The 27,211-nt window shown below is 36.3% G+C and overlaps 1 protein-coding gene across 4 annotated transcripts in view; it reads right to left on the reverse strand.

Annotated features, from left to right (window-relative positions):
• Positions 1-26,342, reverse strand: part of LOC126974547 (solute carrier family 22 member 5-like) — a 65,649-nt gene extending 39,307 nt beyond the window's left edge. Inside the window, exons 1-10 of one of the 4 annotated variants that reach the window (XM_050822071.1) lie at positions 26,250-26,342; positions 22,785-22,943; positions 20,745-20,907; positions 16,337-16,458; positions 15,028-15,272; positions 13,952-14,100; positions 12,930-13,077; positions 11,687-11,967; positions 9,169-9,296; positions 7,587-7,948 (exon numbers count right to left, since the gene is read on the reverse strand). In XM_050822071.1, the coding sequence (XP_050678028.1) occupies positions 7,866-7,948; positions 9,169-9,296; positions 11,687-11,967; positions 12,930-13,077; positions 13,952-14,100; positions 15,028-15,272; positions 16,337-16,458; positions 20,745-20,907; positions 22,785-22,943; positions 26,250-26,301 (1,530 nt within the window). In that variant the 5' untranslated portion in view covers positions 26,302-26,342 and the 3' untranslated portion in view covers positions 7,587-7,865. Of the gene's footprint in view, positions 1-7,586; positions 7,949-9,168; positions 9,297-11,686; positions 11,968-12,929; positions 13,078-13,951; positions 14,101-15,027; positions 15,273-16,336; positions 16,459-20,744; positions 20,908-22,784; positions 22,944-26,249 lie in introns of those variants that run through there. The other 3 variants (XM_050822073.1, XM_050822075.1, XM_050822076.1) reach the window with 3 other exon arrangements.
• Between the last annotated feature and the right edge of the window lie 869 nt (positions 26,343-27,211).

The following is a 27,211-nucleotide window of genomic DNA, read 5'->3' on the forward strand; positions in this document are numbered from 1 at the left end:
TATTCGAAAAACGTTGAGCTCGTGAGTAAAACATACAAGAAACTCAACGGCCACTCCATTCAATTAAATAGAGTATGGCTGTAATATAAATAGCAAATTACTTTGTAAAGTGCTGCACCCAATATATGAATTGTGTCTAAATAATATAAATTATTTTATAAAAAATAATAAATTATAAACTGTATAAATATAAATTATCGTATATTGGATACATCAACCTTTAGAGCTTGAATTGATTGTTTGTGTAAGGATGCTTCGTGAACATGATGTCGTGATTACTGTCATAAATATAGTATTATGCTATTCAGATTTATACAAAGCATGCAAATGTCAGCTATTTATATAAATAAGTAATTTAAATATCAATGTGACAATATAAGAATTCACTCACATTATAATATACAGATGTCAATAGATTTTTTTAAGATTTCATTTCAATTTATGTTCCGGTAATTTTTGTACGTGCTTTGTTTTGGAAGGTCTGTGAAATCGAATCAGACATGAGGAGATCCATAGTAGAAGCGAAGTCACTGGTATAGCCCAAATTATTGCAAAACTGAAGTGGCAGTGGGCAGTGCACATAGTTCGACGGACAGACGGCCGATGGGGCAGTAAAGTCCTCGCATGACGAACACGTACCGGAAGACGCAGTGCTGGTAGGCCCCCCACAAAATGGACCGACGATCTAGTCAAGATCGCTGGAATACGTTGGATGAGGGCAGCGCAGGACTGATCATCGTTGGAGATCTTTGGGGGAGATCTCTGTCCAGAAGTGGACGTCTTCCGGCTGATGATGATGATGAATTATTGTACACGGTCAGGTATTTTATTAAATAATTTAATACACATTCCGTATGCGTTACGTTGAAGCAATGAAGTACGTTGTAGTCTACCCAAAACCAGTCTAGACCATTTCTGGTGCAAGAATTTAAATGTGCAATTTAATAATTGCATCAAATAAATACAATGATTTAATAAATATAACAGTTTGACCTGGCACCTCAAGCAGCACTAGTTCACGAGTCACACACGGGCCATTCATCGTTACCTTGGAACTTATTTGAGACAAGGAGTCCATTATTTTGTAAGTAACGTTGTATCGTGCAGGTTTAGCGAGCGTGAAGTGAAACTTGAAGTAGGACATCTTAATTAACAATTAACGGCCGTTCCCAATATTCAGTCTATCTCTTACTTGAGATAAAAATCGTAACTATCGTTGACTTTTCTGTCCCAATAAACTTATCGACGGTAACTCACCTTATCCGTGCACGCTGTCTGTTAATGAGACGACGAATAGCATATAGCAATAGAATGGAAATTTCAATTTACGCGTCCCAATATAAGCAAAAAATCGGGTATAATGGGACAGCTTCAGATTATTGACAGCTAATTACTGACAGTAGAAGGTAATAATTTACCTCTATCTGTAGATAGTATATTGGGAACGGCCGTAATTCAATTTTAATTTCTTAAGAAAGAAAGAAGAAAAGAAGAAAATTTAATGAATAATTTCTAATATTGACAAAAAACATTAGATTTAGAGATCAAATTAGTATTATTATAAATATTATATTTAAAAAATAGTTTGCCAAAGAAGTTTCAGACAAACATATTATGTACTTTGTACGCACCCATTTTTTTTATAAGAAGATATTAAAATCCTAAGAAAAATTAAACGAAAAAACAACCGACTTCAAATACACTATTCCAAAACAATAGATATTTATTTATTTATTCGGAAACCATACGCATATCGCACACTTATACATAAATTACATACAAAAATAAAAATAAATATGTATCTAAGTGTACAGATAACTTACAGGGTTACACATCTTTCATTATCTGTTACCTTCCCGACCATACTATACAACTTGGATTACAATAGTTAAATATTATGTTAGTAAAATTACAGTTTATCTGAATATTATGTTAAAATTAAGTCCAATACAAAACAACAGCATTTATTTCTTATAAATTTTAGTACATTTATTTATAAATATTGTAAACCCATCTTCACCAATGTTCAAGTCTGGTATTTTATTTAGGTACTCGTTATACTCTCTTGCCATTCGCTCGATTGGAGAATTTTTACCCAGGTTTGTATTTACTTTCATTAGTGCAAAAAATGGACGTTGGCAGGGGCACTTTGAGGTACATTAATACACAATTTCGTCAGCAAGTCTGGCCTATCAATTAAATTGTGAAACAGTTTATGTAACAACTTAAGTCTAACAAATTACGCCTCTCTTCCAAACTCTGTATTTTAAAGAACTCAAGCCGGCTACAGTAGAATTCTTAAGAAGTCTTTTTTGAAGTACGTCAGAACTTTTTTTGAATACTTTCTAATCTTTTGATGTGGATATTATAGCACGGGGACCAGACTTGACAACAATACTCGAGCTTGCTTCGTAAAAGGCTATTAAATAGTGTGATGACACGGACGAGTAAAAAAGTTAGGACTCCGTGTCACCTTACATAGGAGTGAGGCACCATAACAAGCCGGTAAAGTGTAAATACATGGCCCCACGCATACACTTACATTAATACAAGCCGATCGGCCGCCGTTATGAGATCTGCCATCGTCTGTGACAGATCTGTTTGCGTTGCAATAAAATATTTTAAAAATGCCGTTGTGCGTTGTGAAAAAGTGTAAAAACAATAATATAAAAGTATTTGTGGATATATGATTATCGAAGGGAGAAAAAATTGTGTTACTGGTGTACCCCGTAACCTCACACACACTAGCATAAAGGTGCTTCACTTGCTAATATCACGGCGCGGAGTCCTTCTTTTTTTACTAGTCCGTGTGTGATAAGAGTAGTTGGCTTGTTGAATTACTTTCCTTGCCGTATTACAAACCCTAGTGTACTGAGTGCAGAATTTGCAATTTTATCTATGTGACTGACAAACCGTAACTCTTTGTCAATTGTAATACCTAAATCTCTGATTTCATCAGTAGTTTTTAAAGTTATATTGTCAATCTTATATTGGTAAGCCCATTGATATTTTTTTTCTTGAAAATGTAATTGAGAAGCATTTGTCAGTATTAAGATAGATTTTATTATATTTACACCATTTCGTTAGGTTATTAATGTCATCTTGTAGTAAATGACAATCATTTTCATCAACTATCGTTCGTCATATTTTTAAGTTATCGGCAAATAGAAATATCTTGCACTTCTGGATAACATTAGGAATATCATTAATAAATAAATTGAATAAAAAAGGACCTAGGATTGAGCCTTGAGGTACGCCAGATGTTGCAATGTAAAGGTAAGACTGCCATCCATCCAAAACAACTTTTTCTGGTCTGTTGTACGACTGACACCATACCAAGAGTGGATTTGAGATTCAAAATTTATTTAATTTATTAATAAGAATGTGGTGATTTGCCTTGTCATACGCCTTTGTGAAATCCGTGTAGATAACATCAACTTGTTGGGTTTTGTCCACAGCATCAATTAGACCAGTCAAATAACTTAGAAGGTAACTAGGCAGAACTTAGTATTGGTAGATCTTTTATCTATAAAATCATTTTGGAAAGAGGATAAAGAGCCACGAACATGGAGAAATATCGATTCATGAACTAGACTTTCAAAGGCCTTAGAGCACGTTGATAGAATAGAAATAGGATGGTTTATTATTTGTCAATTTTTGTCCGTTTTTATATATTGGAACTATTCTTGCCTCTTTCCACATATCAGGAAATATGCCCTTTTCCAGAGAAGCATTGTAGATAATATGCAGTGGTGTTGTAAGTGAGTGTGCACAATGCTTTAGAAATATTGCTGGAATGTTATCAGGGCCAGCACTTTGTTTGATATCAAGTCTTTTTAATTTTTGAATGGTACTTCTTTGAGATATCTTAATGGTGGGCATATCATTTAAGTAACTGTAATTGTGATCATAGCTGCTTGTAGGTTCCGCTAAGTTTTGTTTATCAAATACGCTACAGAAATGCTTAGCGAACAAATTGCAAATACTGCTTTTTGAATCTGCTTGTACCTCTTTACAAATTAAAGTATTAGGGTAATTGGAATAGCCTTTACCAGTATTTTTAATATAAGTCCAAAAATATTTAGGGTTTTTTGAAATATTATTTTCAATGCTGATAATATAATAATTTGAATACGTTTTTTTAATTAGTTCATTGCAATCACGTCTTAATTAATATTCAAATTCAATCTTGTCAAGAGGGTTTTTTTATTTTTTATATTTTTCCGTTTCTTTAATTTTAATTTCAATAACTTTTTTATTTGTGTGATGTACCAATTAGGATACTTATTATTAAATTTCTTGCATTTCGGAACATGTTTGTTTATAATTTTGTCAAGTATTGTATAATATTTTCTTACCATATCATTCACGTCATCATAAATAAGCAGTTCGTCAAACCATGGTACTTCATTCAATGCTTTGGTAATTAGTGAGTAATCAGTCTTGTGAAAATTAAACCGATTCATTACATTTTGTGTAGATACCATATAAGGTGGTAACATGATCATTACTTCAAGAGGCGGATGACAGGCGTCCACATTTCGAATCGGTTGATGACACTCTGTGAGGGTAATTATATCCGAATTACACTAAATAAGGTCTAGAGTACGTGTTTTACAGTTAACAAGATATAATGTGCACTAAAAAGTATAAAAATATTTGCTTTTTTTTATACAATCTTATATGTATAAAAAAAATCGGTGTCCTTCCGCCGCCACGCGCTCTCGCCTCTCGCCTTCTCACGACTCAAGCACATCTCACCTATAAACTATGTATGTAGTCACAAACCTATTTTGGATGACACCGACTCCAAAAATAACAATAATCGTAACTTGAATTAGATTAACTAATTAGATTGTATGAAAATACGCAATTATTTTTATACTTTTTAGTGCATATTATATCTATTGTTTTGGAATAGTGTTATTGAAGACGGTTGTTTTTTTGTTAATTTTATTTTATTTTTTGTTTTTTAGTGAATTGAAAGTACACTAACTAACAAGTTGTCTAAATATGTGTAGATACAGGTACTAAATTTTTCAATGCAGCAATGAAAGTAAGCGCTTTGCAATTTGTTTACAGACAGTTAGTTCTGCCACAGATCGCACCCTTACTGTAAGTCGTTAAGGGGACTCCTTAATTGATCATCATATTCGACAACAACAATTACTTGACCTACATACTACCATAACATAGTTATATGCTATGTTAGATGACTTAAATATCCGGATAGCATAAAAAAGATTCGGCCGAGTATCTTTAATTTGCTTCTAAGAATTGAAGAGTTTCGTTACTTTGTAATGGATTCCCTAATCAGAACCTAACTTTGCTATACGTATATTTAGCAAATTTAAGAATTTTATGGTTTTGATGTTTCATGGATGCCACTGTCAGATCTGGACCAAATTACAACGGGAAGTACCAGCTTTCAAAAAAACAAAAGAATTATCTAAATCGGTTTACCCAGTCGAAAGTTTTGAGGTAACAAACATAAAAAAAAGAACATACCGACGAATTGAGAACCTCCTCCTTTTTTGAAGTCGGTTAAAAATGTTAAGCAATAGTTTTAATTTTGCGCTATTTTGGCGATTTCTTGGGCCGCTATGGCCTTGAGCATAAAATTATGCGGGATACGGAAATAAAACGTTCTACAAAATATTATATTCTAATATAAGGTAGGTATGTTCTATGTAGGTATTAAAATATACATTTATAAATTTAATTAAATACATTAGTTAAAAAGAAACACAGTAGTGCTTACACATTACTGCTTCACGGCGGAAATAGGCGCGAAATATGTGCGCTGCACACAGATGCTTTGCTATTCGATCTTCTGAATTCGTTTTTCACATTTGGGCTTGCAAATGCACGGATTTTATACGAAATATTGTAAGAATTCCAAGTGTTATTCTCGCAGATTTAGTATCGGAAAATGAATGAACGCTACAATGTTTATATAATCAATCGAATTAGGCCAGGTTAGTACTAAGTAATTAAACAAATAATTTACATAACTATTTTTATACAATATATTTACAGATTGTTATAATATATTTTCTATCTATTATATATTAATTTATACATCAATTTTTATCGTTTCTAAATATTATATCATTGTATTAAGCTGGTTTGTTTCTAATTTCGTAACAATAAGTTTTGCTACTTAATTCTTCTTATACTTATTAGCAATATATATCTGCCGTACTCACTGTCGTTTAAGTAATACTTAAATAGCTACTTAGTATTGAAAATGTTCACTCCTATAGTCACTTAAGTATTCCTTGATAGGCCTAAGAAATACTTAACTTTAGTAACTTTATTTAGTATTATACTGGTATCACAAATAATTTATCGATATCCTGTCCATAGTGAAAGTTCAGTTACGTGCTTACTTAAAGGTGTCCTTAGCTAAGGAAACCAAAAGTGACATCTTTGGGATAGAACTCTCCTTAGTAGATTCAGTGGCACGTATTGGTTTTCTAGTAAGGTAGACACTGTGCACAGGCTTGAAGACTTCCTCCCGAAAAAGCCGGATTCCAAAAAGGCTTTAGCACCATAAATCACATATATACGCTCAGGTTATACAGAAGACAGAAGAGTCTAACCAGCCACTATGCTTGGCGTTCGTGGACTATGGGAAAGCCTGTGTTTCGATCAAGAATTAGCGGTTCAGTCTCTCCAGAGGTGCCACATTGATTACCGATATATCGAAGCGTTGAAGTGTTTGTATGGAAACGCCACCATCTCGAAGCCTATCCGACTGTAGCGGGGAGTGAGACAAGGCGATGTCATATCGCAAAAGATTTTCACCGCTGCGTTTCAAAATGTCTTTAAGCTTCTGGACTGGAACGGACTGGGCATCAATATCAGCGGTGAATGCATCACTCACCTTCGATTCGCAGACGATATCGTAATCATGGCAGAGACCATGGAAGACTTAAGCTGATATGCTTGATGGCCTCAAAACAGCTTCCCAAGGAGTAGGTCTCAAAATGAACATGGACAAGACGAAGATCATGTCAAATGTCCATGTCGCACCTACTCCCATAAAAATAAGGAAGTGTACTCTCGAAATTGTCGGTTTACGGCACACAGACATGGTCGCAAACTATGGGCCTTATGATGATGTCGCTCAGAGGGTAATGGAGAGGGCTATGGTCGGAGTTTCCTTGCGAGATCGAATCAGAAATCAGCAGATCCGTAGTAGAACCAAAGTTACCAAAATAGTCCTGATTGCGTTAGTCCATATAATATTACATGATTGCGAAACTGAAGTGGCAGTGGGCAGGACACATAGCTCAACGGACAGATAGCCGTTGGGACAGTAAAGTCCGATACGAAAAAACGATCTGGTCAAGATCGCCGGAATACATTTGACGAGGGTAGCGCAGGACCGATGGTCGTGGAAATCTTTGGGGGAGGCCTTTGTCCAGCGGTGGACGACTTCCGGCTGATTATGATAAGGCACTGTGGATTTAACTATTCGTAGTTGAACTTTGGAATATTGCGTAAGGAAACATTTTACGAATGGGTGTTCAATAGAAGTTTGGTTATAAAATAACAGAACCAAATAAAACAAAATCAACTTTAACACTAGTGTTATATTTATTTAGGTTTATAACGAGGTAGGCACTGCCTAATTGCCTAAATGATATGCATGCCCCTGAGTAGATAATTTACACTTAGGTAAGTATTCCTTAGCACTAGGATAACGAACATCTATGAGCGCGGCGGTTAGTAGTTGAGTTTGTGTCGGTTCTGCTCATTGTGTTTTTTTTTTTGGAGAAATATAGATGGCAGCACTGGACACTGTACTCATACAGTTCGTCTGACTTCTACATAACCTATATCATAATATCTCAATCTTAACCGTTTCGTAACATATTTATCGATTCTGGAATTTGCTTATTTTCATCTGCTGGCAAGTACCAGGATGCCATAATACCACCTGAAACATTTTATAAATTTTTATTAAATGATATCGAAGATGCAGGCTACTTATAAAAAAGAATAAGACTGATACGCAACTTTTGAGTCGCGCAAGACAAGTTTAGGCGACCAAATCAGTCATACGATGATAAACGCTCTGTTAAACTTTGCTAATAATTGAAACTAAAATGGTTGCGTAGTAATTCTTTGTACAAATAATACTACAAGAAATAAGAAAGACACTGGGATCACATATTTTCTGTAATTATGTTACAAAATTTGATAGATGCCATTGAATGTCAAGATGCCAAGCACACAAACATAATTGCCGTACTAAAAGTTTCATTCGAAAACATGAGCTTTGTTATAAGAAATTACCAACGCTAATTAATTTAAAAAATAAACTAAATTTTCCTTCGAAGTAAACTATAACCTATATAGTTTGAATGTATTTCTGCAACGAATTTCGTTTTGCTATCATACAAATAAATAGTTCATAAATTTTTGTAAGGGTATTGTAAAAAAAATTTGCTATAATATTATGAGGCATAAAACATAAATTATCTCCTTATTGCGACTATGTGGCCGCGTCTTAAGTAGGTAAATCTATTTCAAATCTGTGAACCTATTAACTACTGCGAGCCCCTTCGTGTTGTTTGCATTGACAGTGCCATATTTTCACTCTTTTAAATTATCTCTGCTTCATTTATGTTCCCCTAGTAAATATCAATTATAATGGCATTGTTTGTGTAAATAAATGCATGTGTTTCTCAGTCTCTTTATCTTTTTCAATAGGCAGTCTTTTTACTGGTGACCATTCACCACTATCTGCTATAAAGAGCTTCGTTCCAATAATAATAAAAATAAAAAATTGCGTGCGTACAAAGTACACACGCCAGAAGAGAAACCTGCATTGTGCATGAACCTCTAAAATGAATATGAAGTCCTGGTACATGTTGCTAGGATGACACATGATTTCAACCGCTATGAAAGACATTACTATCACCGCTACCATATTTATGTTCTCTTGGAATCTATGTATAATAATATAATAATAATATATTATTAAGGTATACTCGTGTCATACATATGATAATCTCTTCTTCAGCTATGATCACCTGGTACCAAATCTTATGAATTTATGTGTCTGTCTCTTTTTACTGTAGCGCCTTTTCGTTTCATCGACTTTCAAATCTCAAAGATGCTAAAGAAGTTTTCATTTCATTTAAAAATACTTACTAGCAACGAGTAGGGACCAGGCATTGAAGGTGATGTCGCAGTATTTGAACAGTAAGCCTGAGACCATATTGATTCCGATAAATGAGCTAGTCCTGGCGACCATGATACTGAGACACGTCACCATTCCTCTGAAATTTGTATTATTATTATTATTATTGTTATAATGCACTATCAGATCATTGATATGATACGTGCTGTCGAAGAACGGCGATACGAAATATGTGTTTTTGTGGTTAACGCAAACACTCGGATCTTCTAGGTATAAAATTGAAAAGGTTCCATAAAAAACCCCATTTGTATTATTCGTATATAACATATCCGTATAAATTCATATCAACGCCTTCGACAACACTTCCCTTACAGCCTCGCCTAGTATCGGAATACTGGGTCTCGAAATCTCGAGTGATTGCCAATCCCGCGGCCATCTGGAGGGCAAACCCAAATTGGCTGTGAAGGAACTGAGCGTGATAAAAGAGCAGGGCAATACTTCATGCCGGCCCACATTCTAGCGCTTTACAAAGCGCAGGTCCGGCCACATAAAGGGTATTGCTGTCACCTATGGTCTGACGCACCCCTGTATCAGCTCGATCCATTTGGCCGCGTGCAACGCAGAGCAGCTCGAATCGTCGGGGACCCAGTCCTCTATGAAATGTTGGATCACTTGGCGTTGCGTAGAGACGTCGTTACATTGTGTTTCTTCTACCGCATTTATCACGGGGAGTGTTCGGAAGAGCTGTTTCACCTGATTCCTGCCGCCGAACTCCACCTTCGCACGACACGCCACAAATTAGGATATCATTCCCACCACCTAGATTTGTGGCGGTCCTTCACAGTGCGGTTTTCAAGGAGCTTTCTTCTACGTACTACAACGCTGTGGAATGAGTTTCCTTGTGCGGTGTTTCCGGGACGATACGACATTGGTACCTTCAAAAAAAAGCGCGTACACCTTCTTTAAAGGCGCCGGCCTCCTCGTGTGCAATAGAATCTGGTCGGCGGTGATCACTTAAGGCGAAGGGTGAGAAAACACGCAAACTAGGTGTTTTTAGGCAAGTTTTATGGTGAAAATATAGCATTTGAAGCTATGAACACTAATTTATCTTGTTAGACATACCCTTAAGTCTAATTTTTAAGTTGCCAATCTTTGCTGTTGGTTATAGTTAATACTCCAGAGTTATTTTTAACAACCATTTTTTTTACAGTTAAACACCCTGTTTCTCGGTATGACGCATTTGTTTAGTACGAAACTCAGATAGGTTATTCTTATAGCTTGTACTTTTATTATGTAAGTCCATTTATTAGGATTAGTAATCAATAACAAGGATTATAAGCATAAAACTCTTTGCGCCTTACTTTTTGGCATAAGTAAAGTAAGAAAGTATTCGCTCGCAAAATATGTTCAGGCGTTACATTTTTCATGCCTGTCATCATTTTCATACTTCAATCAGCGTGATGGTGATATAATTACCTCACACCTTGCTATATCAGGCAGTGGTATACTGTTGATTCTGTTTTGGTGTAAAAAATAATACGACTGGGCGGAAACTTAGAAAATGAGTGAAGTTGTCCAGAAAACGTAAATCAGTCCTTGCAAACGATGTAAAAAGATGACTCAAGAGATGTAATTGTAGAGTTGTTGTGATGTTGAGTAGTAATTGGCATTATGATTTAAGTAAAATGATATTAAAACCATCAACATTAAATATTTTGGCTAGCCTGTATGTTTATATTGATATAATCATGCATTTTCGTTTGATAAGAACACCAAATACCTAACAAATATTCCCGAATCTAATGTAGGTAACTATTATACATTGCAGCGTAGTAAGGAAAGTTCGAATTTGACTTCAAAAAATACTTGAGATCTGATACTGACATAGTTATAGGTACGTATAGCTCTACTTACGAAAGTAGTATGACCATGAGTTCTAATATTTCCTATAAATATGTTTTATTTCAATGAAATAATTATGTTTTTCTAGGGGTATACCAAATAACACAGATTCTCGAAGACAATGCAGAGACGTGGTGAGTATTTATATAATGTATACAATGTAACAATTTGACAAGGAGTTGCACTCCGGGAGTGCCAGCTTCTGCTGGTTAAAGTTTTTACTTCTGTAAAAACTTTAACATTAACGTTGTGCATTTTTGAACATTTTGGAATGGGAATAGTTTCGCACGAATTTCTTTATTTATCAGTATGAAAGTACTAGCATTTATGTGGTTAAATACAATATTCATCTATTGCGTATTCGTCCACAAAAATGACAATATATATTAGGTAGGTACATAAAAGATTTAACACTTAGAAATTATTACAACTATTTAACATTATAAAGTTTATCACTCAGAAAGATTAACTTTCATCCGTTTTTGTTTATTCTAATCTAAGAGAAGACAGATCAGAAAAATATGTATAACTCTTGCATTGTATTTATTGATAATATAATTGAAGCGTCGGTGAATTCGAAGTACTCTACTAGATAGTTCAAAAAATAGACTATTTTTAAAATCTCACCTGCAGGAAGTAGGGTACAAGTCCACAAAATATGACGCCAAAATGCCCATCGCAAGGTTTGTACTCGTAAATACCATGAGGGCCACAATGCTTAATACTGGATCCGGCATCAGGTTGATCAAGAATCCACTCAACGCAGCGATAGAGAGGTTTGTTAGGAGAACAATACGTCTCCATTTCATGAGGTATGAAATAACGAAGGTTAGGAAAGAAAATATTGACTGAGATATTACTAGCGTGATTATTACGTTGCTTTCGACTTTGCCTTTACAAATAGGGACCTGTAAATAAATAATTCATAATTTTATATGCTGTTAATAACATTTTTTATAATCAGTAAATAGTAATAAATTATCAGTAACAAAAGTGGCACAAAATGGCACTAAGACTTCTCTAATACTAAATATCCCGCGGTTAAGTATAGCCAATGAAATATCGAATCGATCTGGTATTGGAGCCGGAGGGTACCCATCTATTGGCACTCCTTAAGCTCTGATATGCCAAAGTGTCAATATGCGCGCCCGCAGATTCCACCTGCTCAGCTGTTTTGGCCCCAAACCCGACGTGGCCACTTGAGACGCTTCAGCCACTTTTGTTTACAATAGTCGAGGTATCATTATGTGGTTTATGTTTCGGGTTGCTAGATAAGTAATCGTGGTTATTGTCAACAAAAAACGTGTTTTATGATAGATTCGTGCTGTGATATCGCCGTTCTTTCAGAGTTGTACGAGAAACTGTGACTATTTCGCTAAACGCGTCAAAATAAAATATTGCAATAGAATTCTTTGTATTATTTTTACTATAAAATGGACACGTTATAATATGATCTTATTATTACTTTCAAAAACAATTTTTTTTCTAAAAAAAATTTCATAAAATAAGTTCCATTTATACTAGCCGAGTCTGTGCTTAATGGAATAATCATCACAATATGTACTATATTTAATAATTCTCTTTGCTTAGATTCTAATAAAAAAAAATTTATTGAAGTAGGCGTTACTTTGCGGAAATCCGTAATTATACAAATGGCACGAGACTCAGATTTTTGCGAGACAACACGTCCTGAGGATGCCTCGTGTAGAGGCGATACACGTGTCGAATTGTGTTTAAATACAAATATTGTCGGAATTAACACTAAAGAAAACTCAAATCATTTGTATAGATTCTAATCGTAAGCATGGTAAAAACATGTAAGAAATTACGAAGTAAATAACTTCAGGCACAAGTTTAATAAGATACTTACGTCGGTAGAATTACTGAAAGTGTTTTCATTAGGGGTGTCTTGACTCAAAGTTATTAGATGGCAGAAACTGTTATATTCACCAGAGGTTTTGAGGTTTTGAATAACTAAGTTCAACAGATACGGCAACCATACCAGGAAACTATTGTTACTGTAAGAAAAGGAAAAGATGCTTAGTAAATGGGTCACCACAATGATTTCAAAAAGACCGTGCTATATTTAATATCAATGGAAAACTTTTGCAAAATCGATAAGATTTTTTTTTTGTAAGATTTGAAATTTGATGAAAGTTAAGAAAATTGCATTTAATTTCAAATGAGTACTGAAAATTGACTAGGTTTGACATAAATAGTTGGCTCAATCCTGGAAACGTTGCACATGTTTTACACGTCTTAGTTATTTGAATATAAATGTTTATTTAATAAATTCTGTTGATAAATCCACAATTAAACATACTATTATGATGTGGGTTTCGATAAAGACACTTATATTTTTGTCTTTAAACATCTTAGAGACTCATGTTATAAAGTAGCAGTGCGTCATCAATAATATTTACAACTCGATGGAGTTTCATATCGTCAGCGAACAATAGGTAATAAGAGCTCACAAAACATGCGTCTATCATTGATGTAACATACGAATAACAAGGGACCGAGAAGTAAGCCTTGAGAAACACCCGATGGAATAGTGTCCCAAGAGGAGGTGATTCCAAACAATAGCTTGTGTTTGGTTGCTAAAATATGATGAAAATACCTATCTAATACCAAGACCGAATAATTTTTTGAGTAGAATGACGTTATGTTATGTTATGGTCTATACGATCAAATTCCTTGTTGTAATATGTATAGATGGCATCCGATAGATGACCATTATCCATAGCTTCAGTTAAGTCATCAGTAATAACTATGATATTAGTGGTGGTTGATCGGCCTTTCATAAAACCATGTTGCTGTGCACAAAAAGAAGATTCATCATATAATTGGCGACCTCGTTTATCCTCCTCCTTAATTAATGAAATATCTTACGTGATATAGACTACTAAGACAATAAAGTAGAGCTGCAGTGTCCTCCAAAGCATAGGCGGTCGAAATAGCGGCGCACTCTGTTCGTGCAGCGACTGCCATAGAGACTGATGCTTTGCGTTTTCAGAACCCTCAAGCACCAGTGATGTTATCTGAAAATCATTTTCATCATTTGAAATTCACACGACTATTTATAACACCTAAAATTTCTACCCACTCAAAAGTTTTAGTTAAAAGCAAGTCTACTTAAACTTGATTTTAACTTCAACTATTGCGTTGTTTAAAGGTACACTGTTTTTTTCTATTGTGAAAATTTAATCTAATCGCGTTTTTGCTTTGTGATATCTTAAATATTATAATTAAAACATAAATAAACCAAATTAGTCTTTTTAGTATACCCCATGGTAAAAATATTTAAGGTTGTAAGATATATTATTTTTAGTTAGAAGTTATAGAACGAAGAAGAAGTGAAAAAAAGTGTGGGTATACACGCAAGAAGTATAGTACGTAAGTAGTTTGGCGTAACAAAAAAAATCCTTAAAATTATCTATTAGTCGTGCTATTCTACTTTTGTAGAAAGAACAATATTGTAAAATTAATAAAATATTATTAAAATAATAATGACAAAAACATTTATTTCGGATAGATCCATATCTCTATTAGTAAAATAATAGTCAAAGAAGTTTATCTTCAATAACATCAAAAAGATACAAATGTCATTATATTTTGCTTTTATGTCAATGTAATTTTGCAGATACAAACCTATTTAAATATGATTTATATATTCTTTTATTGTATTTTGGTTTGGTTTGGTCTTGTTGCAAATGCTCTTAATAAATAAAAACAAACAATGTAATTTGTAAGAAATATGTCAAATGTCAACAATTGTTAATTGTAAATGTTTAAAAGACATATATTATAATAACCAACTTCAACCTGTTACTTTTGTGTTACAGTGATGCGCGTGCATCTAAAAATTTCACTCTCATCATTTTTTCATAACGTGACTAAAGAAGTATAATTTCAATAAATCCACAACATTACTGCCTTATTTAAGCTTCAGTGGTTAACATTGTTACCTTTAGTGGCTCTTTCGATCCTCTATGATTGATTCTGTGAATAGTCTTCAATACTTCTAAGGCTTCATCTTCTCTTCCATAATTTGCCAAGAATTTGGGTGATTCACAGAAGAACCATATAGCAATACCGCCCAATCCAGTTGGTAATGCCAGCACTATGATTAACAGTCTCCATGGTGTAAATGTGAGATTCAGGAAAGGAATGTCAAGTTTGAAGTCTAGAAGCAGCGTGGGGTACGTAAGCACTGTAATAATAAACAAAATTTGAAGACTTAGTTAATAATAAAGTTCTTCTAATGCTCTATCAAAAGAAAGTATTGAGTGATTTTTTATTCACTTCTTTTGTTCCAGTATCGTTAACCCGCGAGGAGGTTTTTGTTTGCTTATCATTTCTTTTTTATTGATGACTTCGCCACACCGCTTTAAGTGCCTTCAAATCACATCACATTCCTCGGGAAACTCAGTTGTCAGACGGAATTTACGCAGAACGGACGCTCAAAGTAATTTGGGTCGATTGGACCCACGTGCGATTGTGTACGTAAGTAATTTTATCCAATTTCATGGAACATTTATTTCTTATTTATGCACAGAATGTCACATCAAAGGCTATCCAACAGTATTATCGAGGTAATTTTGATAGGATAAATATTTCTGAAGATGATTCCTCAGAGAAAGAGGATAGCCTAGAAGTTAACATAGACTCCGATTCATGTTAGAGAGGAGATGATGACTGCCCACACCCATCTTATTCAGTTCTACCTTTATTTATGGGCTGGGTCTGATATTTTTCTAGCAAAAATGAACCAAACCGCCTTGCGATTTGATAATCTAAATAAGTGAGAGGCAAGAATTCAACTGTATAAATTTAATGCCCTACAAAATATTATTGAATTAATCGAAAGAGTAAAATATTTTCACACTTCCTTTATTAAAACTGCACAAAGAACTTCTATTGCAAATTAAACATTGAATAAGTGATTTAAATGGCAATTTAAATTTTAATGTAACGGCAGTGGGCAGGGCACATAGTTCGAAGGACAGATGGCCGTCGGGGCAGTAAAATCCTGGAATGGCGACCACGTACCGGATGACGCAGTGTTGGTAGGCTGACACAAGATGGACCGACGATCTGGTCAAGATCACCAAGAACAGGTTGGATGAGGGCAGCGCAGGACCGATCGTCACTGTAATCTTTGGGGGAGGCCATTGTCCAGCAGTGGACGGACGTCTTCCGGCCGAAATGATGAAGACGATGAAATGATTTAAAAACCATTTTTGAATAAAATTGTACATAACCAGTCGTACTCACCGGCTGCGGCCCCTGGAGATAGTATGAGAATACACGTTATAATCAACATATATTTGCGTCTAACACTCTGGATACAAGACTCTCCCAATAAGGTGTACGTCACAGAGTTTGCAGCACAAGAACTGAAATTAATTGAAACTAGATAATTATACTAAATAGTATTTGGTCATTATTTAAAATTATATAAAAATGAATTCATAGATTGATAACAATAATTGATAACAATATTCATAGATTGACAATTAAAATTTAAGAAATCTCAAACTATTCGTTTGAAATTGTTCTTTGAGAGTACAGTAATAAAATATCTATAACAGTTTATTATGGTAATCTGGATGGAGAGTCTATCATTATTATATAATGGGTTTGGCTAGGTATGATACTTAAAAAACCCTGTCTTTTATGTAGTAGTAAATGATTTTTTTTCTAGCCTCTACTAAATCACATCCAAAGTCCCGCAAGGTTCTCATCTCGGACCAACTTTGTTTTATATATTTGAAATCTGAAAGACAGCCCTATGTTGCAAAGTAATTTGGATAAGCTAAGTAAATGGTGCAATAAGAATGGTATAACTATTAATTACAAGAAGTGTTTTCATATGGCATTGACAAGTACATAGGCATGTCGATCAGTTAAGAAGTAGGTCTAGAAGTTCTCTTGTATTTCCAGCATTCTTATTATATATATATATATATATATTATTCTTGTATTTTCAGCTTTCGCATGACACGCCACAACCAACGTGGTGATCATTTAACACCAGGTAATCTGTACGCTCGTTTATCCTCCTTTTCCATAAAAAACCACTTACCTGGAGCAAGAATTGTTTATCGTGAATAGTATATAAAAAATCAAATTGTGTATCAAAATTAAAAAAAAAAAAACAGATGACGATAAATGATTAACAATAAAATACCTGTTTACACCTGGCAACCCTAACGTTGCGGCTGATTGGGAGCTAGGTTATGATGTCGACGTTCAATTAAATAATGTAAAAGTACCATAAATTTTAGTTAGGGACGTTTATTACTAATGTATCAATGCATGCCGTGTTTACCTATACTTAAATTTACATTTAGTAAGTTTTAGTACCTAGTTGTACCATTGTTTCCTTTTTTTTTAAAGTTTTGGAAGAGCTATTGGTACAACTTATCTTCTCGTACAATATACCACAGTGTCTGAAGATGAAGGTTTTTAACCAGTTTGTGTTGACATACGGAAGGCAGGCGTGGTCGTTAACTACGGGCCTTATTATGAAGCTGATTGTCGCTCAGAGGGCAATGGAGAGGGCTATGCTCGATGTTTCCCTACAAGATCAAATTAGAAATGAGGAGATCCCTATAAGAATCAAAGTCACCAATATAGCCCAGTTGGTTGTGAAACCGAAGTAGCAGTAGGCAGGGCACATAGCTCGACGGACAGATGGCTGTTGGGGCAGTAAAGTCCTCAAATGGCGACCACGACACATGAGTAACTAGGTTTACCCCTGTGACCACGTATCGTAAAACTGATGATTTGACAATGCTGTGTGAAATGGATTTGTGACTAACATTCTCTACAATATTCAAGTTATAACTTAGCCATAAAGTAAATATTCATTCATAAAAAAACAGACACATATAATTAATTCATTTTATTTTTTTTCTATTCTTTCAAATACCTTTTTATACTTCACGATAAATATTTTAGATGACTTTAAACCCTTCGGGAAAAAGATCATTGGTAAATAGTATTCTGATACATTTAAGAAATGTTACTTTTATTGTACCTATCCTTATTAATAAAAAGCGGCTAAGTGGGAGTTGAACTGGGTTCCGTAGCAACAAGTAACATAATATGTTTTTTTTATATATTTGAGTTGATTGAATGAAAGGTAAATTGCTGTTTACTGTTTATGACGTATTAGTTTTTTCGTTCTCTTATTTTAGAAATTACAGGTGGAACACTTTGGAAGTGTCTCTCACGCAAACTATTCACTCAATATATCATTTTTGAAGACAAACGTATGAGTTGGAAGAAAAAAAAAATTGAGTTTCAGTTCTAAGTATGGGGAACCCCAAATTTTTTTTTCTATGTTTGTATAAAACTCTTAATGCGGTTCACAGAATACATCTACTTACCCAGTTTCAACAGTATAGTTCTTATAGTTTCGGAAAAAAGTGGCTGTGACATACCTACAGACATGACGAATCCATAAGGGTTTCGTTTTTTGCCATTTGGCTACGGAAAATATAGGAACGAAAAAAAATGGCAATAACAAAAGATGATAATAATAATTGTTGTTTTGAATATCATGAAACATGTAACATACATTATATTATGTAAATTAATGTCTGTAGCTATACTTATCATAATTACAAATGTAGTAAAAACTATAATTACGTAGGTAAATGTGTGTCAAGACAATATTTCCGTTTTCGATTGCTCGGTTCATACGTTGGTCAAAATAACTGATAGGGCCTGGGTTTCTGGTAGCTTTAACGAAACACGCACACAATACTTTGTAAAATCTCCGCGCATTTAGACGCCACGGGTCATGTGACTCTAAGGCTGACATTTATAGACCGTACTTAGACTTTGCTCAGGCTTTACTTAGGTAAGACTTAGCTGAGTGTGATAAAACGCAAACTTCACTTTGCATTGGGTTATACATATACATGTATATAATATCCCTCAATTTTGTTCACATAATTTTTTTTTAAGTTTTAATTTTTAAGTCTTTTGTATTGATATGTACTGTTCTTCTTTATTTCTTTCTTCTTCTTTTGTTAAGTAGGTGAAATACGCAGTCGTAACAGTAACTATAACTGCTCAATATACCAGGCGGCCATAAAGAACTGCATGATCGGCCACAGTTGGCAGAATATATTATACACAATGTTGTGATTGCGCTTTGAGGCAAACTCTGGGCAACCTAGACTAGAGAGATAGTCTGGGTCTCTTTATATTTACTATAATTTATCGCCATGTTCACTAGTTAATATTCAACAGTTTGTTATGAGGCCCATAGAGGAACATTGCATTTATGTTTTTAATTATTTTTTATTGAATTGTTTGTTAAATAAAATACTTTAGAAAGGATTAAAACACGGGTAATTGTAACTGTTTTGTACGTGGGTAACACTGAAAATGTTAAGAACTGGCCAGTTAGAAACATTGCTAATCAAAACTTTTTGTTTAATTTGAATTTTAAAACTCTTTGGTAACCTAATGTATATTGTAGTATATTGCATTCATTTGTCATTTGTTTTTGTGAATTGGCGGCAAATCTAAAACTCTTGTTACACGTGAAAATGAACCTATCGCGAGAAAATTTTTGGTTAATGATTTATTATGACTTTCGTTGTGGGCTTACTTAACAACAAAGCTATGATAGGCTGCGATTAGCATTTCTTAATGTCCATCTCGTGCCACTATTTGCAATTGGTTTAACGAGTTTAAGCGCGGACGTAGCAATCTCAATGATGATCCGCGTGAGGGACGTCCTTTAACAGCGACTACCGAAGATAACATCAGTGCTGTGCGACGCATGATAGAGGAAGATAAGAGAGTGACCTATCAGCAGATATGGGCAAGCCTAGGCATTGGTATGAGTCAAGTTCAAAAAACATTACACAAACATTTAGGCGACAGGAAGCTTAATACCAGATGGATTCCCCACACTTTAACCGACGACAAGAAACACTGGTGTCGCCAAATGTTAGATAATTTCAACGGCGGTGACTCAAATGCTGTATTTGACATCGTCACAGGTGACATCGCCATACAGTCCTGACCTGGCACTCTGCGACTTTTTTTTATTCCCAAGAACTATAGATAAAATTCGAGGTTTTCGCTTTACGAGCCCTGAAGATGTGGTGTGAAAGCGTACGAAAATGCCATAGAAGAGACCCCTAAGGAAGAATGGGCCCACTGCTTTTCTCAGCGGTTCCATCGAATGTGACGATGTGTAGAGAGGAACGGAGATTACTTCGAAAAACAATAAAAGTATTGGCAACTTTCTAAAAACTGAACTGAACCTGAAAACTAGAACTGCAAAGATCTTGAAACGTCGGGTTGCTTAAAAGAATAATAAAAATGTATCTTTTTCGCAAAATCTAATCTAATAACACTTACAATCACACGCGTTTTACTACTTATAATACTTAAAAAGTGATTTATATCAATGTGTAACACTCACGTTAATCAAAGAAAATACTATAGATAGAATGAATAGTAACAACTGTTCCTAATCTTATCTGTTGAGTTTTCATCCCCATTCACTACGTCTACGTGTTTATGTGTTGAAGAAACTTTATAAAGTATTTGTAGTTTGCATATAAAGAAGTGGAAAGGGCACCTTGAATTAAACAAGTAATAATCTTAGTCATAAAATAATAAATAAAGCTTAGGTATAGCAGATACTTACAAACACACAGAGACGAATTTTATCAGCCCGAGTACGATCCAGTTGCTCGCAAGACTCGACAGTGATGACAGTAAGGAGCCAACAAGTGCAGATATGATTAAAGAATATCGTCTGCCTTTAGTGTCAGAGATGTAGCCCCAGGGGTACGATGACACCAAAATACCTGAAATTTTTTAAATATAATAATTTAATAAATATAAAAAAGTCATGCTGATGACAACCGCTTTAACAAGAATTTCTATAGCGTCGACTAAGATAAGCGTGGAAGCGTACCAAGAATACTGGCAGCATTTCCACGTTGGATAGCTAAGCTGATCCGTCCACCGAAATAGCTGCCAACGCAGCGCTTGGGTTTTCAGTAGCTTTATGTTATGGAATTGGTTGTTCTGTAATGTACAGTAGGATTTTTCTTGATTGTGTCAGGTAAACTATAACATTTTGTTGCTTTTTATTCTCATAATATATTAAAAGCATTATCAGTCATGCTAAGACCAACTGTTGCGAATTATGAGCGCCACTTGGGCGACCACGGCTCGATTCCGACCTGGCTGGCCGGATGTGGCCCAGAAAATCATGAATTCAATACAGAAACACTGCTGGTCGGTGCGACCAGTACTTAAACACTGGCACACTGACTAGGGATTGTTAGCGAAGATTTATAAAGTCATGATAAAACTCAATATGAAAGACTTTACAGGACCGTAGAGAAAAAATTTAAATCGATTTATGTTCAATTTACGAACTCTGCGCGACTAGCTGTTTTAGGTATAATTCGCCTAAAAAACCGTAAAGTAAATCCTGTAGATAATGCCAAAACCTGAGGGTTGAACAAGATATACAAAGATTTACGATCCATGCATCACTCGAACGGTTGGCCTTTTAAACGAATGTTTCTCTTGGCATACATTTTAGTTAAAAATTTAATTTGTATAATTAATCCCATATCACATTAAAATAACAAATTGTTTAGCCTCCGTTGTATTAATTGTATCTAAATTTTTATCTTGAACACAGGATTAACCTTGGAACCGACGAAACCACTTTGCCCAGCGCTGGATTGCATTGGGAGGTATCTGTAGAAACAGATTCACGCGCTGTGTACCGCGGCATCCAACGCGCTCTGCAGCGGTACCGGGACGAGAAGTGTGGACCCACCATGTTGGCGCTTCAGAGCACCCTGTCGCCCGCCGCTCTGATCGCTCTGGTACGTGCGCGATGTGATAGTGGGAGGAGTCAAACTAAGCGTATGCTGAGACGCAGATAAGGCAGTACAGCACAGTACAGATTTTGCTGGGCAGGGCAGGCGAAACAGACAGGCTACGAGAGTGCTGAGACGCGGCAAGACACTTTTGCGTTGTCTAGTATAAAGAATAGACATGTTCGAGTTGACCAGTAAAATGAGTTCATAGAATTAGGTCAGACATATAATACTTTTACAGTAAGGAACACCTGAAAATTATTTTTCGCCTCTCCAGCATGAAAAGGGCGCTATTGCTACGTGTCGACACCGGCCATCTATGTGTCCTGCCCACTGCCACTTCAAATTCGCAATCATTTGGGATATGTCGGTGACTTTATTTCTATAAGTAAATAATGCTCGCTTCAAATTCAAAATTCTCACCTTCTGGCAATTGTGCAAAAACGCCATCTAAAACGTTAACGATTCATCTGCCCGATCTTTCTCTAAGCCGACTATCAGTAAGAGTATAAACTAATCGAGTCTGCCGAATTTTCGCGGTAGCAATAAATCTGGAAAAGGGCTGGAATTCTTCGGACATATTGCACGTAAAGAGGGTCACAGTCTTGAACAGCTGATGGTGACAGGCAATGTAGATGGCAAACGTCCCACGAGATGGTCGGACCAAATACGATCTTCTCTGAACATCAATATTCCACAAAATACCCTTCAGGGGAAGGGAGAACTTTCGTACGGGAGAAACTGATGCAGTGGGGGAGTCACGAACGAAAACAACGCAAGGAGGAGGCAGAGATAATTCAATTACTAGTTTTATAGCCTTACATTTGATACAAGTTACTTACCAACCATAGGCAGTGACGTCAGTATACCCTGTTGCGTCACATTTAGATCAAGATCACAGGCGGCAGCCACGGCCAAGCTGAACCCAAACATGTCGATTCCAATTCCCAGCAGGATGAGTCCACATGTCGCCACCAGCAGAATGTTGTAGAGGCCGTTACCTGAATAAAATATAACATCATTTAAATCTCATTGAGGTTGATTGTTACGTCCACCGCTTCGGAAGCAAATAGCACTCTAAGAGAGAAGAAACAAAATATATTTAAAGGAGGTTTTATTTTAATTCAATGTATTCAGTATGCCAAAAAGGTAATTTCATTCTTAAACAACTACAACAATATACAGTATTATACTTATTATATTTTTCTTGGGCACGGGGAAGGGCGCTGGTCTGGTATGCGTCTTGCATCGACACTCTAGCTCCTTCCCATGTTCAAGTTACGTCAGCTGGTGTTGGAGCTGCTGCTTCGACTGCCGAAGACAGCAAGCGTCGCAAATATGTCGGTCTCAGTGAGTCTTACATCTATGTGTCGTTTGGCGTCGAGACACTTGGCCCGTGGGGCCCAGATCAGCCCAGGGTTTCTCGCCTCAATAGGGCTACTGGAAACCTAGCCTAGCTATCCAACGTGGAAGTGCTGCCAGTATTCTTGGTTCGCTTCCCGGTAGTGAAAGTCTTAATTTTATGTAATCATAGTATTGTAAATTGAGTTCATAAGATATATATATATAACCATAAGATTTGTTTTGTTTGAATAAATATTGTACTTAGTTGGAGTACTTAGTTATAGGAGGACAAACGAGCGTACGGGTCACCTGGTGTTAAGTGATCACCGCCGCCCACATTCTCTTGCAACACCAAAGGAATCACAAGAGCGTTGCCGGCCTTTAAGGAAGGTGTACGCGACTTTTTTGAATCGTCCCGGAAACACCACACAAGGAAGCTCATTCCACAGCGTTGTAGTACGAGGAAGAAGGCTCCTTGAAAACCGCACTGTGGAAGACCGCCACACATCCAGATGGTGGGGATGATATCCTAACTTGTGGCGTGTCGTGCGAAGGTGGAATTCGGTGGCAGGAATCAGGTTAAACAGCTCTTCGGAACACTCCCCGTGATAAATGTGGTAGAAGACACACAATGAAGCAACGTCTCTACGCAACGCCAAGTGATCCAGCCGTTCGCAGAGCACTGGGTCCCCGACAATTCGAGCTGCTCTGCGTTGCACGCAGTTTAATGGATCGAGCTGATACTGGGGTGTGCCAGACCAGAGATGACAGCAATACTCCATGTGTGGCCGGACCTGCGCTTTGTAGAGCGTTAGAATGTGGGCCGGCTTGAAGTATTGCCGTGCTCTATTAATGACGCCCAGCTTCTTCGAAGCCGATTTGGCTTTGCCCTCCAGATGGCCACGAAATTGGCAATCGCTTGAGATTTCGAGACCCAGTATTCCGAGGCGAGGCGAGGCTTTAAGGGAAGTGTTGTCGAAGAGCGGTGATACGACAAATGGGGTTCTTTTAGTGGCAAACGCGCAAACTTGGGTCTTCTGGGGGTTAAATTGGACAAGGTTAAATTTACCCCATTCCGCGACCTTCTCGAGAGAGGACTCGGTAGAAGACACAAGTTTCTCCCGGCACTGGTCGACGATATCCCGAGAGAGACCTGCATGGCCCGTGTATACGGCATCACCAGTGCTGTTGTCTGCATAGCAATGTCTGTTGGAGGTGTCCAACATATCATTGATATGCAGAAGGAACAGCGTAGGAGATAGCACACAGCCTTGGGGCACTCCAGCATTCACGGGCTTCGGGTTCGAGCAATATCTGTTGACAACGACCTGTATGCTGCACCCAGTGAGGAAGCTGGAGGTCCACTTGCACAAGCTCTCGGGAAGCCCGAATGAAGTAAGTTTTGAGAGAAGTGCCTTGTGCCATACACGATCAAACGCCTTCGCTATATCCAGGCTAACTGCCAGGCCTTTCCCCTTGCATCAAATAGCCGCCGCCCATCTATGTGTTAGGTATACCAGAAGATCACCTGATGACCGACCATGGCGAAAGCCGTACTGTCGGTCGTTAATCAACTGATGACCGACGATCTGGTCAAGATCGCCGAAATACGTGTGATGAGGGCAGCGCAGGACCGATCGTCGTGTAAATCTTTGGAGGAGGCCTTTGTCTAGCAGTAGACGTCTTGCGGCTGATGATGAGGATGGTGAAGCTTCTTTGGATACACTTTGCTTAGTGATCTTTAATTGCATTTCTTATTTTAACCTTTATTTTATATAATTTCGGCGAGGTCTTCATCAGGCGAATGCTTTTGACACTTGGCAAGAATCACTGCAATTCTGATTCCTTTAATATCTTATTCTATATAAATGTTATATATAATGTTACCCCAAGTTTACTCCACAATACATTAGCAAAAGTTTCAAATCGGTTAACCAGTTTCTGTAATAACTGGGACGCAACAACAGCCAAAAAGCACTGGTTTTTTTTATGACAATAAGGGATGAGATGAGCAGGACGTTCAGCTGATGGTAATTAATACGCCCCGCCCGTTACAATATAGTGCCGCTCAGGATTCTTGAAAAACCCAAAAATTCGAAGCGACTTCTTCTGGCTTCACAATTGCACTCTTCACCTTGAGACATAAGATGTTAAGTCTCATTTGCCCAGTTATTTCACTACCTACGGTGCCCTTCAGAGCAAAACACAATAATGCTTACACATTACTGCTTCATGGCCGAAATAGGCACAACCCACCACCTTCTTTATTAAGCTCCAACATTATTCCAAGTTGATTAATGCAATGGTATATTTATAAATATAAATATTAATCTTTATAAAAGTAGGGTACTTGCAAAACCCGTAAAATATATATGATATTACGAGAAGAAGCTAAAGTATGAAATTGTCTCAAGGTGACGAGCGCAATTGTAGTGCACATTATTTTTGGGTTTTTCAAGAATCCTGAGCGGCACTGCATTGTAATGGATAGGGCGTATCAATAAAAGCTGAACGTTAAAAAAAGAAAAAATCATACTCTACAAGAATTAATTAACAAAAGTGTGAGCATAAAAGTAATCTTGTAATTTTTTAATGATTGACAAAGTCATAATAAAAATAAATAGTAATTTAGTTAAAAAAAACTATAAAAACATTTTTATAGAAAACCGAACTATAATTTGAAATATTATTTCGAAATTTAAAATTAACATCAATTCCTGCCTTAAAGACGATTGATGAAAATTATATAAATTAACAAAAATCTCTTTTTTGCAAATTGAAAAATGGAATAATTAATGTATTGTCATCGGTCCTCGATAAATCTACGAAGTTTGAACTAAATCTCGCCCTTTAAAGTGGATCAAAATCGCGCCCAAATGACTAGGTTACAAACAAACATACATACAGGTGAAGCTAATAAAAAGCGTGTAATGATAAAATAATTGTACGATTAATCGCTTTACCAGCTTTTTCCAATGCGGCATCCAGGCTTATGGCGTCTTCGTTAGCTTTCATCGTAAGTCGCACACTCACAACCGCGCAACAAATTTCTGATAACACACTGAACTGAGTTTTTTAGAACGAAATTTCAGTTACCGAGCATGACGCAAATCGCGTATAGGCACTTTGGGCAAAAAATTGTCCTTGTGGGTCAGGGTAGTCGCTGGAGCGTGACTGGCCTTTTGAGACATAAAATGGCATAAAAGGCATTTATTTTCTCAAAATTGATTCCTTTAGAATTCTTTTTGATGTCATTTCTTATACTACTAGATACTACTACCGCTTTGGAAACAAATGGCGCTCTAAGAGAGAAGAAATGGCGCAAGGAACTCTCCCAGCATTCTCTTTTTCCGCTCTTTTCAATAAAAATATACAATTTTGTACAGTCATTTCTATCTAGTCCGTCGTAGAAACACCGCACATGGAAACTTGCTCAACAGTTTAGTTGTACGTGGCAGATATTTGTAAGACGAAAGTTGAAATACGGCACCCACTCACATTACGAAGATGATCTGATGTCTGTATCATTGGCTGCAAGATACTGGGCTTATTAGCTGGGAAAATGTTAACTATATCTTAGAAAATTGGATATACGAAGGTGTGCATGACAATTGTCTACCACAAGCAAGATTTTCCATGTCTTTAATTAAGCATTTCATCTTTTAGCAAGCATCTATCCCATTAATTATATTAATTGTTAGAAGGCTCTTCATGAAGCACTTCAAAATATGTCCTATGAAGATACAGAAAAATTACAAACAATTACTGAAATGCCAATACGTCCCGCGCGCCCGCAGTAGCCATATACTACACAACAACGTGAGAATCACTTGTGCTTATAATACTCGAGGTATCATTATGCGGTTTATGTTACGGGTTGCTAGATAAACAATAATAAACTCGGCAATTTTGAGGGTAGGGACCT

This window comes from Leptidea sinapis, chromosome 32 (genome assembly GCF_905404315.1).
Source record: "Leptidea sinapis chromosome 32, ilLepSina1.1, whole genome shotgun sequence".
Classification (NCBI taxonomy): Eukaryota; Metazoa; Arthropoda; class Insecta; order Lepidoptera; family Pieridae; genus Leptidea; species Leptidea sinapis.